General features: G+C 40.6%; 1 protein-coding gene across 2 annotated transcripts in view; it reads left to right on the top strand.

Moving 5' to 3' along the window:
* Positions 1-16,053, top strand: part of CLTC (clathrin heavy chain) — a 147,176-nt gene that overhangs the window by 68,622 nt on the left and 62,501 nt on the right. For both annotated transcript variants that reach the window (XM_068268765.1, XM_068268766.1), the window contains exons 3-8: positions 4,331-4,599; positions 8,345-8,506; positions 11,580-11,693; positions 13,969-14,142; positions 14,491-14,688; positions 15,337-15,537. In XM_068268765.1, coding sequence (XP_068124866.1) covers positions 4,331-4,599; positions 8,345-8,506; positions 11,580-11,693; positions 13,969-14,142; positions 14,491-14,688; positions 15,337-15,537 — 1,118 coding nt within the window. The remainder of the gene's footprint in view (positions 1-4,330; positions 4,600-8,344; positions 8,507-11,579; positions 11,694-13,968; positions 14,143-14,490; positions 14,689-15,336; positions 15,538-16,053) is intronic.

The raw sequence follows: 16,053 nt of genomic DNA, 5'->3' as shown, positions 1-16,053 counted from the left end.
GGTAAAATTTACATGTTTGGATACAACACTTAGTGAGCTTAAATGAATGCAACAGCAGTGAGTGGTACTTGCTACAGTGTAATACTGTTATGTTTTTAGTTGCCACAGATTTAGACTTTCCTGCTCAACATCATAATTATTTGGCAATTTCCCACATGTAAAAAAAAATAAATGCACATTTAAACCATTTCAAAAGTTTTCACACCTTTTAATGTGACCTGTAACCTGTATAAGGGATTTATTGATTTTTTTTTTTAATTATTTTTTTTTTTTTGTTACGGCACATGAATTTGATGTTTTCCAATCGCATGCAAAAAAACCACAAGGACATTAGCAAAATAATAATCACAGGAACCCTTTTATACTAGCGCAATACGATTGCGATGCGATTTTGCCTGGTTGCAAGGTCCTGCATGCTGCTTTTGTTTGTTTCTCCTTGTGTTCCTAGTATCCAGTGAAAATTGCATTGAAACTGCATTGCTTTTTGAAATTTGCAGTGTAAAAAGCGCTATAATTTGGTTGTAAAACCAACAAATTTGTCGGGAAAAAATACAAAAAACAAAGTTCAATTAGCTGGTTACATAAGAGTACACATCTTTTAAAATAACACTTTGTTGAGGCACCTTTTGATTTACGGTAATTGCAGCATTCAGTCTTCTTGGGTATGAGTTTTCAACATGGCTCACCTTGCTTTGCAGTATTTGCCAATTCTTCCTCGCAAAAGTGCTCCAGATCTGTCAAATTGTGCGGCCATCTCATGTGCACAGCCCTCTTCTTGTCAACTCAGATTTTTTATCTATTTTTTAATTTGATTTAGGTCTCTATTAGGGCTTAACCATTTAAAAACTTCAATTTTCTTCTGGAGCCCTTCTTATGTTTAAAGACAACCTGAGACTAGATGCGTCTCAGGTTCCATACTTACCTGAGGCTTCCTTAAACCCCCTGAGGTCACATGTCCCTCGCCATCTCCCCGGATGGCTACTGTCCCCCGCAATAGTACCCGAAAGCCTGTCTGAGTCACGCTTTGTATGCGTGGCCTGGCCAGGCGCGATCCCCTATTGAGTTCTCATCGCTGGAAGTGTTCTGCGCCTGCAAGTGTCGACAACTCCCAGCCGCAGGAGTATGCCAGGTATGTGCGACTCAGCTAGGCTTTTGGGCACTGTTGCTGCTGACAGGAAGCTCCCGAGACAACGAGGGACGAGCTGCCTCAAGGTGGCTTAAGGAAGCCCCACGTAAGCATGGTACCTGAGACGCTTTTCGTCTTAGGTTCTCTTTAAGTGTATGTTTGGGGTCATTGGCTATCATTCATAAAAATACCGCATTCGGTATTTTAGACCTTTGTGTGCTAATTCATAAACATTTTCACAGCTGCCTTTGAAGTTCGGTAAATTACTGCAGCCCATTCAGCAGCCCAGCAGAAGTGTGGTTATCTCTTTTGTTACAAGCTGTAATTATGGTTCCCTGCACAAACTCACACAGACTTCGGTTCCCTTTACAGACTCGAACAGACTGACTGACACAGACTTCAGCTCCCTGCACAGACTCGCAGAGACTTCGGCTCCCTGCACAGCCTACTTTTCTCTTATCCGCATGCTTATCACCTTTTCCAAGCCAGCGTTCTTCTCCGCCTGCTCTAATCTTTATGAATTGACATTTAGTGACATGTGTTGAGATAATCACCGCACAAGGCAATAATTTACCTCACTGCTCAGTAATTTGAGCTTTTCACGCGGTAACAGCTTTTATGAATTTACATATTGCTGAGTGCTCGGGAAAGTCAGCTGTTTTCAGCATTACCGCATGCGGTAATGCTTTGCGAATTATAGCCATTGTGTTGAAATGTGAAATTCATCTTTATCTTCAGCTATCTAGCAAAAGCATTGGATCAAAATTGATTGGTATTTGGAAATGGTTATAATTCCCTCCAGTTTTACTGAATCTCTAGTGGAAGTAAAGCAACCCCAAATCATTATATTGCCACCACCATGCTTCATAATTAGTATAGTGTTTTTTTTTTGTTTTTGTTTTTTTTTTATACGAAGTGTCCATTAATCGCATCAAATGTACGTTTGGAATTGTGACCAAAAAATTGTTTTGGCCTGATCACATAACGCTTTATCTCACATGCTAATTTTTTGCTGGACTTTGATGGTTTTCTTTATGAGAAAATGTTTCTGTATAGCAACCCTACTCCATAATACAGAAGATGTGGGAGGTTGACTCATGTAGTACACTCCTGCAGTTTCTTCATTAGTATTGTAGGTAGCCTCCCTGACCAGTTGTTGTTTTTTTGTTTTTTTTTTGTCTTGTCTTTTCAGCAGTTTGTAGGGACAGTCCAGTTCTTTGCGATGTCTTTGACCTATGTTTGTTATGTTTTTTTATTTTGACTGTCTTTACTATGTTCCTTGGTATAATCAATGCTGTGGACATTTTTTTTGTACCCTTTCTCACTGCTACCTTTTAACAGTGAGATCCTTTTGAAGTTTTGTAACCTTGGCTTTTGCTGTAACAGGCAACTGAGTAAGGCTGGATTTACACTGTATTCAACTGCAGTGGACACACACCATACATGTTAAGTCCAAGCCTGCATATAGCAAGTTAAAATAAAACAATCCGTTCCGACACAGAGATGTGAATAGGCCCATAGAATTATATGGGCAGTGAGTTGACATGCAGGATTATTCTGCAATGCAACTGTGATAGCATACCAAACGCCATGAAAATCCTGTTAGGACAGCTGAACTTGGTTTGGGGTTTATTAAAGGGAAGGTTCAGGGACAGTTGAATAAAAATAAAAATCCGCATCCACTTACCTGGGGCTTCCTCCAGCCTGTGGCAAGCAGGAGGTGCCCTCGGCGCCGCTCCGCAGGCTCCCAGTGGCCGACCCGACCTGGCCAGGCCAGGCTTCTTCTGCGTTCCAAAATGCGCCTCACGGCGGCGTGCTGACGTCATCGGACGTCCTCCGGGCTTTACTGTGCAGGCTCAGAACTACTAGTGACATAGAATGTAGTAAATTATTCAGGATACTCATTATGTTAATTTTCCAGTTTTAAGCATCAAAAGTACTTCCTATAGCTACTGACTAATTTTGAAATGAATATTGTAATAATTGTAAAGGGTTTCTCTTTAATGTGCACACTTGTGTAATTTTTTTTTTTCCCGAACAAATTTGTTGTTTTAAGTGCATTACAATACAGGTTATTGGTCTCATTAAATGTGGGAAAAGTTTTTTGAAATGATTGATCGTGGTCTATAATTTATTAATTTTTTTTTTTTATTTTTTTTTAATAAAAACACACTTAACGGGTTTGTGCACTTTTTATATCCACTGTGCATTAGTATTTCGGCTAAGTACATCCTTAAGGTGCATACACACATCAGACTATAGTCTTTGGAAAATGAAAGATCACAGACCAATCTTACCACCCTTCATGTAGTATGAGAGCCATACCTTCACAGTCTATTCTATGGAGCTGCACTCCCCATCAGAAAAAAAAAATCTTTGCAAGATGCTGCACACAAACATGCTGCACACACTCAAAAGATCTGTAGCTGCAAAAGATCTGTTTTTGCCAAAAATCCATTCCTGCAAATTGCAATGATAGTCTGAGATCTGCAGATCATCATACACACATGATTTAACTGACAATCATCTGCAGATCAGATCCACCAGGATGGATTTTCAGATCTGCGGATGATTGCTTGATCTGCAGATGAATGTCAGTTAAATCATGTGTGTATGATGATCTGCAGATCTCCTAGAGTATCATTGCAATTTGCAGGAATGGATTTTTGGCAGGAACAGATCTTTTGCAGATACTGGTCTTTTGTGTCTGTACAGCATCTGTGTGTGCAGCATCTTGCAAAGATTTTTTTCTGATGGGGAGTTCAGCTCCATAGAAAAGACTGTGAAGGTATGGCTCTCATACTACATGAAGGGTGGTAAGATTGGTCTGTGATCTTTCATTTTCCAAAGACTATGGTCTGATATGTGTAAGCACCTTTACTCCTGTTTGTTTTCTGTCATTTGCAAACCTGATCACTAGAATAAAAAATGTAGGTATAGCAACAACCCACTTGCACTGAAAATACCTGTGCTCTTCCCTAATTAGTATTTACATCATCACTGACAGCCACAGTGTGCAGTTTAAGTAGGACAGTAACCTGGACATCTATCATCTCTTCTGAATGCTCTGCCCTTGTGATAAAGGGTTACAAATATAAGCACATATTTAAAATGGCTGCCACATACACCCAATTTATTTTTTTCATTTTTAAATCTTACGAAATGAAAAGGAAACAAATAATTTAAACGTGTTCTGGTTTGCAGCCGGGAAAACCCTTCAGATCTTTAATATTGAAATGAAGAGTAAAATGAAGGCCCATACCATGACCGATGATGTCACGTTTTGGAAGTGGATCTCTTTGAACACTGTTGCTTTAGTTACTGACAATGCTGTCTATCACTGGAGCATGGAAGGGGAGTCCCAGCCAGTAAAGATGTTTGACCGGCATTCCAGCCTGGCAGGATGCCAGATTATCAATTACCGAACTGATGCTAAGCAGAAGTGGCTGCTTCTCACCGGAATATCTGCTCAGGTAAGCATACTGTGAATGCCCATGTAATGATTTCTCTAGTTCAATGCTTGCGGTGTAACTTGGGAAGGTATAAATGCTTAAATTGCCAGTATTCCTCCACATCTATGGAGTGATGCAGAAAGCCTTGTCATGCGGGGCCTCTGCATGCTCTCTTCCAGTTGGAAGGTCTTTCATTACATTAATGTTGCGTCTCCTCTCAGCATGGATGTCAGAATGACTCATCTTGCCATAGAGGGAGGGATGTGGGTGTTTGACACATCAATACTTGAGAGCAAGTTGATGCAATTTGTAATGTGGCTTAACACTGCTTGAGATAAAAGCCTGTGCTAGATGTACATGTTAAAGGGGAGCTCCAGATTTTTTTTATATAGTTTGGAGAGTGTGGGAATTGTTAGGATCCATCAGGTTTCAGTACTAGCAGTGCTTAAAAGATGCTTATTGTGCCTAATTTTATACGTGCCCATTTTGGTATATCCACAACTGATTCTCATCAGTTTATAAATAGTCCAAGATAAAAACATGAACACTGTGTAATATTCACAATCGTTGCTGAATTAGCATGGACAAATGTATTTGCTAATGTTTCCGTGATTGCAAGTATATATGCATGTCCAACCTATATCGACATATTTATGAACTGGTAAAAATAACATACACTGAAAAGTGTTATAGCACATTGCGAAGAGGTTTTTTTTTTTAGAGATTACAATTAAAAGTAAACCGTTATAGTGCCCATGTACTGGCTTCCTGTATTTGTGGTTTCTAGGAAGTAGTTTTCAAACTGTAGGGTTTCTTTCACAAATTTTAAGTGGCCCAATGAGGTACTTGCATTATCTGTATTCCAACTGGTGAGATCACCTGTCAGTCACCAAGAACCGAAATCTGGTTAAATTTTACAGCACTCTGGATTTGTTCTGTGTTTGCGGTTTCTGCCTGTCACTTCTGCCTGCCTGTCGTGTGTTATTTTTCAAATTGCATAATGTATTAGATTTGGAAACACTGCTTCATGCAGGAGAAAGCAAACTGCTTTGCGATTTTAATTAGTTACCACAAATGCTAATGCAAACTACCTGCAATTCCTGAGCGGGCCGTTGAATGCAATGGCCAGTGCTGAATGGCGTGTTTTTCGTGTGAGGAGAAACATGCACCATTCTAACATGTCCTCCCTGCCTTTAGGGCTTGTTCACAACATATGCAGTGCAGAGTGCAGTCCACTACTGTTCACACCACGTATGGTGTGTGATCTGCAGAGATGTTAAAAAGGTTGTTGTCTGCATCTTTAATCTTAAAGAGGAACTCCAGGGAAAATAATGTAATAAAAAATTAGCTTATTTTTACAATAATTATGTTTAAATGATTTTGTCAGTTTGCCCATTGTAAAATGTTTCCTCTCCCTGATTTACATTCTGACATTGATCACCTGGTGACATTTTTACTGCTGGCAGGTGATGTCACTGGAAGGAGAAGCTGCTTGCTTTTTGGCAGTTGGAAACACCTGTAAACAGCTGTTATTTCCCACAGTGCTACAAGGCTCCCGCAGTGTGATGTCAGAACCATGGTCCTGACATCACACTGTGGGAGGGGTTTCGCCACAATATCAGCCATACAGACCCTCTGATGATCAGTTTGTGAAAAGGAATAGATTTCTCATGTAAAAGGGGTATCAGCTACTGATTGGGATGAAGTTTAATTCTTGGTTACGGTTTCTCTTTAATTCCAAAGTATTGTGTTGCTGGTCAGTGTGTTATCGCACAGCAGTATACATTATGCTGTACACTCAGTGCTGCCCATTTCAGTTGAATTGAATGGGGGTCAAAGCTTCAACAGATAGAAGTGTGGTGGCTATATATTTCTGTATAATGCAAAGCTACTGTGTTCCCCTATATATGCTCTTACCGCTCTAAATCATCCCCACATTATACAGAATTAAAAATGACTGGAATTCTGTTGAACTGAAGTAAAGGTTTCCTAAGCCTTTTCACATGGGAGGCAGAAGGTGGTGAATGCAGTCTGTCAGCTGCTGCAGCACACAGCGTGGGCGTTTGATAGCAATTGGCACAGGTAGTGCTGCGGCAGTCACAGCATTCAGTCACATTTGAGTGTGGCATCAGTGGCGTAGCAATAGGGGATGCAGAGATGGGCACCGCAGCGGGGTTCTTGGATGGAGGGCCCCTCTGGCTCATCTTATTACCTGTTTATTGGTGCTATGCTGGTAATTAACTCCTCTATATGTGCATTGAATAATGGTAATCCTTAACAAACCGGTTACTTACTCTGATTACACTTCTGACACTGCAGCTGTCCTTGGTAGGTTTTGGGGGTCCATAGTATTCAAGTGCTTGGGGCCCCATGTAAAACTTATGCCGGAACCCCAAGCTTCTTAGTTACGTCACTGTGTGGTATGATGCAGTTTTTTTGTTTTTTGTTTTTTTTTACTGCCGAATAACTGCACTGCCTGTCAAAAGCTGACATCCATGAGGTTACAAACTCCTATTCATCTGCAACATATTGCAGCCAGAACGTGCTCCTTGGCCCAAAGATGGGAGGCTGAACTGCATGACAAACTCGCTGTTTAGTAGTCTCTTGTGTGGAAGAGACCTAAAATAACTAAATAACTAGACTAAGGGAAGTGTGAAAATGTACCTATGATATGTGTGGGGTTATTAGTGTTACACTATACACAAACTCCTGCCCCACACAAACGCACTCAAATGCTTTTAAGTGTGCTTATAGTAGTTTGCAAAAGACTTAGTTCAAAAAGACAGAAGGTCCTTGAGCCTAGTTTGCATGGATGTTTTTAAAAATGGTTCAAAGCAGCATTTGTAGGTGTTTATCCAGGAGTTTTAAAATCTTACTGTAGCCAGTTATGGATTACTGAACTAGAGGTCTCCGCTCATTTGGATGTTTGCACACATTTCTGTACAGTTTCCCCATTATTGCATGTCTAGACAATTTCCCCATATAAAACAGTGCATATATGTGTGCCAACCCACATTACCATAAATGGGGAATTTGCCTCAGTGTTTTAAAGATGATTAAACATTTGATTAATGTCCAGGGCTGTGGTACAAAAATCATCCGATTCCTCAGTTTTTGAAACCTCCGACTCCAGGTACCCAAAATTGCCTTTCTCCAACTTCACAGCCCTGATATAAACTAGGTCTTATTTATGCACTCCAAATATTTTCTGCCTCACTTCACTGAGGCCTAAAAATGGTACCCTCCATCTTGAGGACTTCTGGATGCTCTTACTCCATTTCTCAAACCAAAGCTGTGCCACTTTCCAGGCTCCACTTCTAGCCATCTCATAGAGGCTGCATCATTGCCCTTGCCACAGCCACCCACTAGTAACAGATCCAGCTTTTTCTTCCCTGGTGCTTTTTGTGTCCGCAATAAACTGGGAGCTTTACACTTATTTTTCATTCAACTTTTCTTCTTGGGTATGTTAACTGATATACAATACTATGTTAGTTCCCTTTAGTTCTTTTGTAGAGCAGACTTTTTAAAAACATTTTAAAACAACCTCTGGTGTTCACAAGTTCCTCTCTGTGTCCTCTTTTGTTGTCAGAAAATTTCCCAGTTGCAGAAGGTATGGCTTTTTACCAAATCTCTGCAACTTCCAGTGTTTATCTTTGTTTTTTCGATCAAATCTAGAGTTTGAATAATTTCTAATCCATATATTATATAACTATTTTTCATGCAGAAAAATGACTGACCATTTGTATTTTTTTTCCCCGTTTTGTAGCAAAACCGTGTAGTTGGAGCGATGCAGCTGTACTCTGTGGACAGAAAAGTGTCTCAGCCTATTGAAGGACATGCAGCCAGTTTCGCTCAGTTCAAAATGGAGGGGAATGCTGAAGAATCTACCCTGTTCTGCTTTGCAGTTAGAGGACAAGCTGGAGGAAAGGTAATTTCTATCTAACTTTGGCAAACTCATCACAAAAAATCAGCATGAATTTATTCAGCTCAAGGTTATGAAAGAAGATGCAAATTAAACAGATCTTATGCAGCCAGAAAAGATGGTTACAGTCACTCTTAACAAGTGCTTTGTTGGTTGATTTGAAGTGTGAATTTTAGTAATGGGTTCACTTTTCAAGGAAACCAGAGACCTCGTACATAAAGATTTGATACTTACATGGGGCTTCCTCCCGTCCTATAAATACTTCTGAGTCCCACGCCGTACTCCCGTGGTCTGCCGTTCAGCCGTGATCAGCCCTGGTAACTGGCTAAGTCATGTCAGTCCAGGTTTACTGCGCATGTTTGAGAGGTCCAAACATGCGCAGAACACCCAGACTGGACCCGACTGAGCCTGTTACTGGGGCTGATCGCAACTGAACGGCAGACCGCGGGAGGAAGCCCCGGGTAAGTGTCAAATCTTTGATGTACGAGGTCTCTGGTACTCTTTAAAGGGAAGGTTCAGGGAGGGTGGGGAAAAAATAAAAATCAATTTCCACTTACCTGGGGCTTCCTCCAGCCCGTGGCAGGCAGGAGGTGCCCTCGCCGCCGCTCCGCAGGCTCCCGGTGGTCTCCGGTGGCCGACCCGACCTGGCCAGGCCGGCTGCCAGGTCGGGCTCTTCTGCGCTCCAAGTCCTTGTACTTCTGCGTCCCACGCCGGCGCTCTGACGTCATCGGACGTCCGCCGGGCTGTACTGCGCATGCGCAGTAGTTCTGCGCATGCGCAGTACAGCCCGGCGGACGTCCGATGACGTCAGAGCGCCGGCGTGGGACGCAGAAGTACAAGGACTTGGAGCGCAGAAGAGCCCGGCCTGGCAGCCGGCCTGGCCAGGTCGGGTCGGCCACCGGAGACCACCGGGAGCCTGCGGAGCGGCGGCGAGGGCACCTCCTGCCTGCCACGGGCTGGAGGAAGCCCCAGGTAAGTGGAAATTGATTTTTATTTTTTCCCCACCCTCCCTGAACCTTCCCTTTAAAGGCATATATAAAGAACAGAATATACTTTTAGCATTATTATTTTTACATTACTATAGCAGTTGCATTGCAGTATGCATATGACCAACTTGTAGAAGATGACGTCCTCTTACTTTTCCAATGTTTATTTTGCCTGCTTGGCAAATATATACTATGCAAATCATTTCAAATGTAAACTGTTAAGCACAGCAACAAGAAGACATTTGAATTATGCATGTAGGTGATGCCCACACTTTTATCTACAAATGTGATGGTAAGTACCTAGACTCGCTATCATATTTGTAGATCTAAACAAAGTAAGATCATAATTTCAGATCTTAATTTAGTCTCCACTTCAGTGTGTAATTTTGTTACAGCATGAATTCACTTAAAGGCTGCTTTGAAAGAAAGGTGTGTCCATACATGACTAAATGTAAGGCTGAGGACAGCAAGCATTTGAGAAAACTGCCCAGCTAGTGCTTTGTTTCTGTAGCTCTGGTACACAACTCTGACAGCATACGTGTCAAATGTGTGTTACAGGAGCATATACAGTAAGCTCATCTCTGTGAAGCTACAAAAGCTTTTGCTAGCTGGAAGTTCCAGTTAGGTATATGCTGTACATGTTTGTGAGTAAATTATTGTAGATGCTTGATTCAGTAAAAATGTAAAAAGCAAATTGTATGAAAACAGAGGGAATCTACAATCAATATTTGATCAAAATATCAAAAAGAGTGATGGAAAAGGTAGCACAGTGTAGTAACACCATGCAAAGTATATCCGTACGGAGCTAATGGCTGCAGTGGTGCTATAAATATTGGAGTCTTCTGAAATCTTTTTTTTTTTTTTTTTTTTTTTTTTTTTTATAGCATAATTTATCTTGTTTCTAACATCTAATCTTGCAAGGTGGTAGACCTGGCAAGTAAACAGTATCGGGTAGATGTAGTTTGCTTATCACCAACTGATCAGTGTATGCTTAAAGAAAACCTGTACTGAAAATAAAATTCAAAATAGGCATACACAAGTCATACTTACCTTCCATGTAGTCTACTCCTCAGTGTCTTTCTCCTGTCCTGTGGCCTATTTGTTCACTATGATCAAGGGAATTTTCCGTCCTCCATTTTGAAAATAGCCATTACCCATAACAGCTTTCTGGTCAGCACACAGTTAAACTGTAACATCGCCCACTTGAGCCATAGGGAAACATGGACATTGCCTGGTACATCAGTTTTCCTCTCAGCTATAACTGACAGCAACTGATATTTTACTGACAGCAACTGATATATTTCAGATCTGACAAAATATTGTCAGAACTGGAAGGGATTATTGTCAGAAGAAAATAGTGAGCTTCTGAGAGGAACTGATGACAAGGTAACTCTGTAATTTTCATTTGAAGTTACCTCGTGTTTATTTTAAATATTTTTACTCAGTACAGGTTCTCTTTAACTTGAGCATATCTAGATAGTCCTGTCTCCTGTAGTCTATTGTTTGATTTAAGGTGGCAATACATCAAAAGATTTGGTGGGCAATCGACCAACAGACAGTTCTATCGACCGCCCATACACTTCATAGAAATTCCTCATCAATTTTGTGATGCTGCCCCCCCCAACTGCGCATTGGTGCCAACATTGCTGCCGGACTTATAGTACATGGGGCGTGTGCGTGACTCCATACATGTGCCCCACGTGCTATATGCAGGTTGTCACAGGAAACCCAAATGCGGACGTACAGCAAACACTAACAGGTGGTAAAGTATTTTAATTCACGGGCACCGAGGGGCACATATCACATTTGGGAGGGACGGTGGCTGGGTTTTCATCACATTCATACACACGCAATTACAGAGAAGTGGAAAGAAGTCCTCTATTCCCCAATAATCTACTTTTCCCCTATGTACAGTTCAGGTTGCTGTTTTCAGTACATTGTAGAAGCTAACAAAGAATTGATATCTTGCAGATAGTAAATTATTACTTGTATGTCTAAATGGGGCTAAGATGGCTTTCTTCATACACATATGAACTGGTTTTCTGAAGTTTATCTAAGTGTTGTATAATTGTCTAATTTCTCTTAACTTCCAGTTGCATATTATTGAAGTTGGAACCCCACCTACTGGAAACCAGCCTTTCCCAAAGAAAGCTGTAGATGTGTTCTTTCCGCCAGAAGCCCAGAATGACTTTCCTGTAGCAATGCAGGTATGTTCTTTTCTTATAGAACGCCTTCAAAACTGTGGCTGTTTCATACCTTTATAACCAGAGCAAGGGTTGCCATTCTGCAATGTAAATCTATGTATGTATTTTGTGTTTAGTTAGCGCTGACCTCTTCTGTAGCGCTATTGTCCCTCACATGAGCTCGCAATCTAATCCATACCATAGTCTTAGTTCCATCATAGTCCAAAGGCCAGTTTTCGGAGTAGGCCAATTAAATTATCCCAGTGCTTCAAGGCAAGAGTGGTATCCACTACGCAACTGTGAACTCAAAATTGCAGTGTTAATCATGGGTCAATCTAAATGCTAAATTTCTAAGCTTTACATGCTGATCTGTGATCTGAATCCTATAATCTATGATTGACCTATCTGCATGTTGTGCTGTGATCTGGGCATAGACAGTAAGGAAGTATATTTCTGGGATCATAATTATACTGATGAGTAGATTACAGGCCACAGATGTGTAAGTAATGATTAGAACCCTATGGGTGGGGAGTTTGTATATCAGAGAGAGGCAGGGCAAGCTTGTAGCAGCTATGGCACTCCTGAATTATGGTGTACAGCCTACCGTTGATGGGGAAAAAATGTTTTAAGCCATTGGCAGTTGACTAGGAGCTTGAATCTCTGCATGGGAGTAAAACTTAAAGAGAAACTCCGACCAAGAATTGAACTTTCTCCCAATCAGTAGCTGATACCCCCTTTTACATGAGAAATCTATATCCTTTTCACAAACAGACCATCCGGGTGCGCTGTATGACTGATATTGTGGTGAAACCCCTCCCACAAGAAACTCTGAGGACCGTGGTACTCCTGGCAGTTTTCTGTCTGTGAACCTTGCTGCATTGTAGGAAATAGCTGTTTACAGCGGTTTCCAACTGCCAAAAAAGCAAGCAGCAGCTACAACACCTGCCAACAGTAAAAATGTCACCATATGCTAAGTGTCAGAATGTAAATCAGGGATTTAAAAGATTTTACAATGGGCAAACACTGACTAAATCATTTATACATAATTATTGTAAAAATGAAGCACATTTTTTTTATTACATTATTTTCACTAGAGTTCCTCTAACTGTATTTTATTGAGGGAGCAATTATGGGTTCATTCAGAAAATGAATTCTAGAAGTTATTTTGTCTATACACACCGTGTATGGAGACAAACATAGATTTCTTTTGGTAGCCCATTTAAAAAAATGTTTACTTTTATATTCATGAAAAGGCTGAGAGAATTGTAGAATATACTTTATAGACTGGCTTATAAGCCACATTTTAGAGCAAAAAAAGTGCCCAAAAGTCTCTTTAAACGCGAGTCACCAACTCCTGTATGGCTGTTTCTGTGTGCAGGCTCATCTGTTTTGTGCACCCCAGTGACAAGCCTGACTCCTGATGCAGCCTATGTTCAGGATCGGACGCCAGGCATGCAGTCACACTTCTGGAGATTGGGCTGGAGAGCAGAACAGGATCTCTTAAACTCATGCATCCAGCCACTTGCGGGTCCCACTTTCCCCTGCACGTGGGTGGCCAGGATGCATTACATATCGGATTAAAGGAGAGCGAGGGCTCAACCATATTAAACAATGTGTGCTTCTCCATTTGCGCATCACTGCATCCTCCATTCACGCATCGTCCCATGTCTGCTGCGCCCATTGGCTAGGTGAATCAAGTAGGTGGGACAGCTGTGAGAGCAGGGCAAAAGTAAAAGGTGGGACAACTGTCCTGTGTCTGTGTAAGCTCAGTGCTGGGAGCAACTAGGCGTGACATCAGTTGTGTGTGCTTGCAGCAACCTGTTAGCCTCAAAACTGCGCTTGTGCTCTTGTAGATAAAATTACCAGTATAGTATTCTGTTCCATACTGGAGTGATTTTTGCCTTGCACATAGGGGTGGTTGTTGAAATTCACGTGGGTGTTATTGCTGCCACTACATTTCCTACCCTCAATCACTTTTTCCTGATTTCTGAGGGAAAGTGGATACCTTGGCTTTATACGTGGGTCAGCTAATACATGAGTATATATGGTAGATTTTTTTTCTGTTTTTCCAGCAATCTATATTTTCCAGCTTTCTTGTTTATTACATTAGCACGCATATTTACTTGTTTGTCTTGATTTTTTGACAGGCTTGAATAATGATTCCAGTTTCTGAATGCATTGTGGTTGAATACTCAAATTCAGAAGCTGTAACCAAACACTGTGTAGCAGTTTTTTTTTTTTTTTTTTTTCTGCTTCTAAATGTAAATGGATACTCATAGCTGTACATCTTCTATTATAGATCAGTGGGAAACATGATGTGGTGTTCTTGATTACAAAATATGGATACATTCATCTTTATGACCTTGAAACTGGCACATGCATCTATATGAACAGAATCAGTGGAGAGACCATATTTGTCACTGCACCTCATGAAGCCACAGCTGGGATTATAGGAGTAAACCGTAAAGGACAGGTAACATCTTATCCTGTATATAGTAACTTTTTGTCAAGGCACAAGCCATCTAGTATTCCTTTCAGCATGATTTTTGTTTTTTTTGTTTTGGTAATATGCTGCAAGTTAAATTTTTGTTGCGAGTTGGCAAGAAATGACAAGACTAATATGTATGGCCTTGTATATGTTCTGGTCTCCTTTTCCTCATGTGAGTTAGTTACAGATGGTCAGGAATTGTTTTTAGATTTGAGATGCAAATTTTATGTTTCCTTCTGAAGGTTATTGTGGCTGATGGATCTTTTTTTTAAATGTAACAAAATGGATTGTTATAACTCTTACTTACTTGCAGTTCATGAATATGTCTTCCAGGTTCTTTCTGTTTGTGTAGAAGAGGAAAATATAATACCCTACATCACCAATGTTCTCCAGAACCCTGATCTAGCTTTACGTATGGCTGTCCGCAACAACCTGGCTGGAGCTGAAGAATTGTTTGCTCGCAAATTTAATGCTCTGTTTGCACAGGGCAATTATTCAGAAGCAGCAAAGGTGGCAGCAAATGCACCAAAGGTAACGGGATTGTTGGATTTGAAATGTTTACATTCCACCTTAGTTTACAAATGTTGATGAAAACAAATGACTGATACTCTGGGAAACAATACTGTAGAAGTCTTGCTCTGTGATTTATACAACTTGAGGTTTGTGTAGTACTAGAATGTACACTTATCCATGCAAACTCCATATTGGTCTTTCTGCACGTCCAGTCCTGCATTTTACGATTTTTCGGTTTTGTCCTGCAATTTCCCTAGACCCCTCCCTCCGTGATTTTGCATATGATGTAGGCATTTTGTATGCAGTTTTTCAGATTGCTGGTTTTCTGTTCATACCAATGAAGTTAATTTACACTTAAACCATACACTGAGGGAAAAAAGCATCACTGCCACGTAATGTAAAAATGCCTAGAAAAATCACAAAATGCACTAAACATAACAAATGTATGTCAGATGTGATGCCGTTGCAATACATTAGATGTGCAATGAACAGGAAATTGCAATTCTAATTAGTGTGAACAGCCCCTCAGAGTTAAGTTGTTGACTGAAAAAAATGTAGTTTAATATCATCAGTAGATCTTTTCCACCCTGTTTTGATAGTTTTGTTATAGACCATATGACCACTTTTTTTTTTTTTTTTTTTTACTCCATTTTTTTTTCCCCTTAGGGCATTCTTCGTACTCCAGACACAATTCGTCGATTTCAGAGTGTTCCAGCGCAGCCAGGCCAGACCTCCCCACTGTTGCAGTACTTTGGCATTCTGTTGGATCAGGGTCAGCTGAATAAATATGAGTCACTGGAGTTATGTAGGCCTGTGCTTCAACAGGGTCGCAAACAGCTTCTGGAGAAGTGGCTGAAGGAAGACAAGGTATTCACCAGCAGTGTTCTGTGTTTTTGTCTGTTGCCATCAGGCTTTACCACTCATATGGAAAATAGAAGGTACTCAACAACTTAAGTTGCTAGTGAATGTTTTCTTTAGTAGATATTGAAAAACTAGAAAGGGCAGATTTAAATACTTTGTCAGCTTATTTATCTACATGGGACATCTAATGCATGTGAGTAATATGCAAATGGTGATATGTCTTCACACCTAATTCTGTTGGATTATACAGTACAGTATCTACAATCCCAGTTAGATCACCAATTGCAAAGTACAATCTGAAACTCAACGCTTCAGAATTCTTTCCTTGTACTTTTTTTTAGCATAATGGTACAGACTACATTGTCCAGCTAGCACAATATTTTGGGCATAACCCGTTTACGTTCCTTCTGACCAATGGTACTCATCCCACACTTTACAGACTGATATATTCTACACATTCTGTTATAAATTCCTATTATGTGCTTGTAACCAAGCTCTTACATTTATCCTTAGTAATAAGGA

The sequence above is a fragment of the Hyperolius riggenbachi genome, chromosome 2 (assembly GCF_040937935.1).
Source record: "Hyperolius riggenbachi isolate aHypRig1 chromosome 2, aHypRig1.pri, whole genome shotgun sequence".
Taxonomy (NCBI): domain Eukaryota; kingdom Metazoa; phylum Chordata; class Amphibia; order Anura; family Hyperoliidae; genus Hyperolius; species Hyperolius riggenbachi.
Note: the sequence above shows the minus strand (reverse complement) of the source record. Positions and strands in the feature narration are given on the sequence as shown.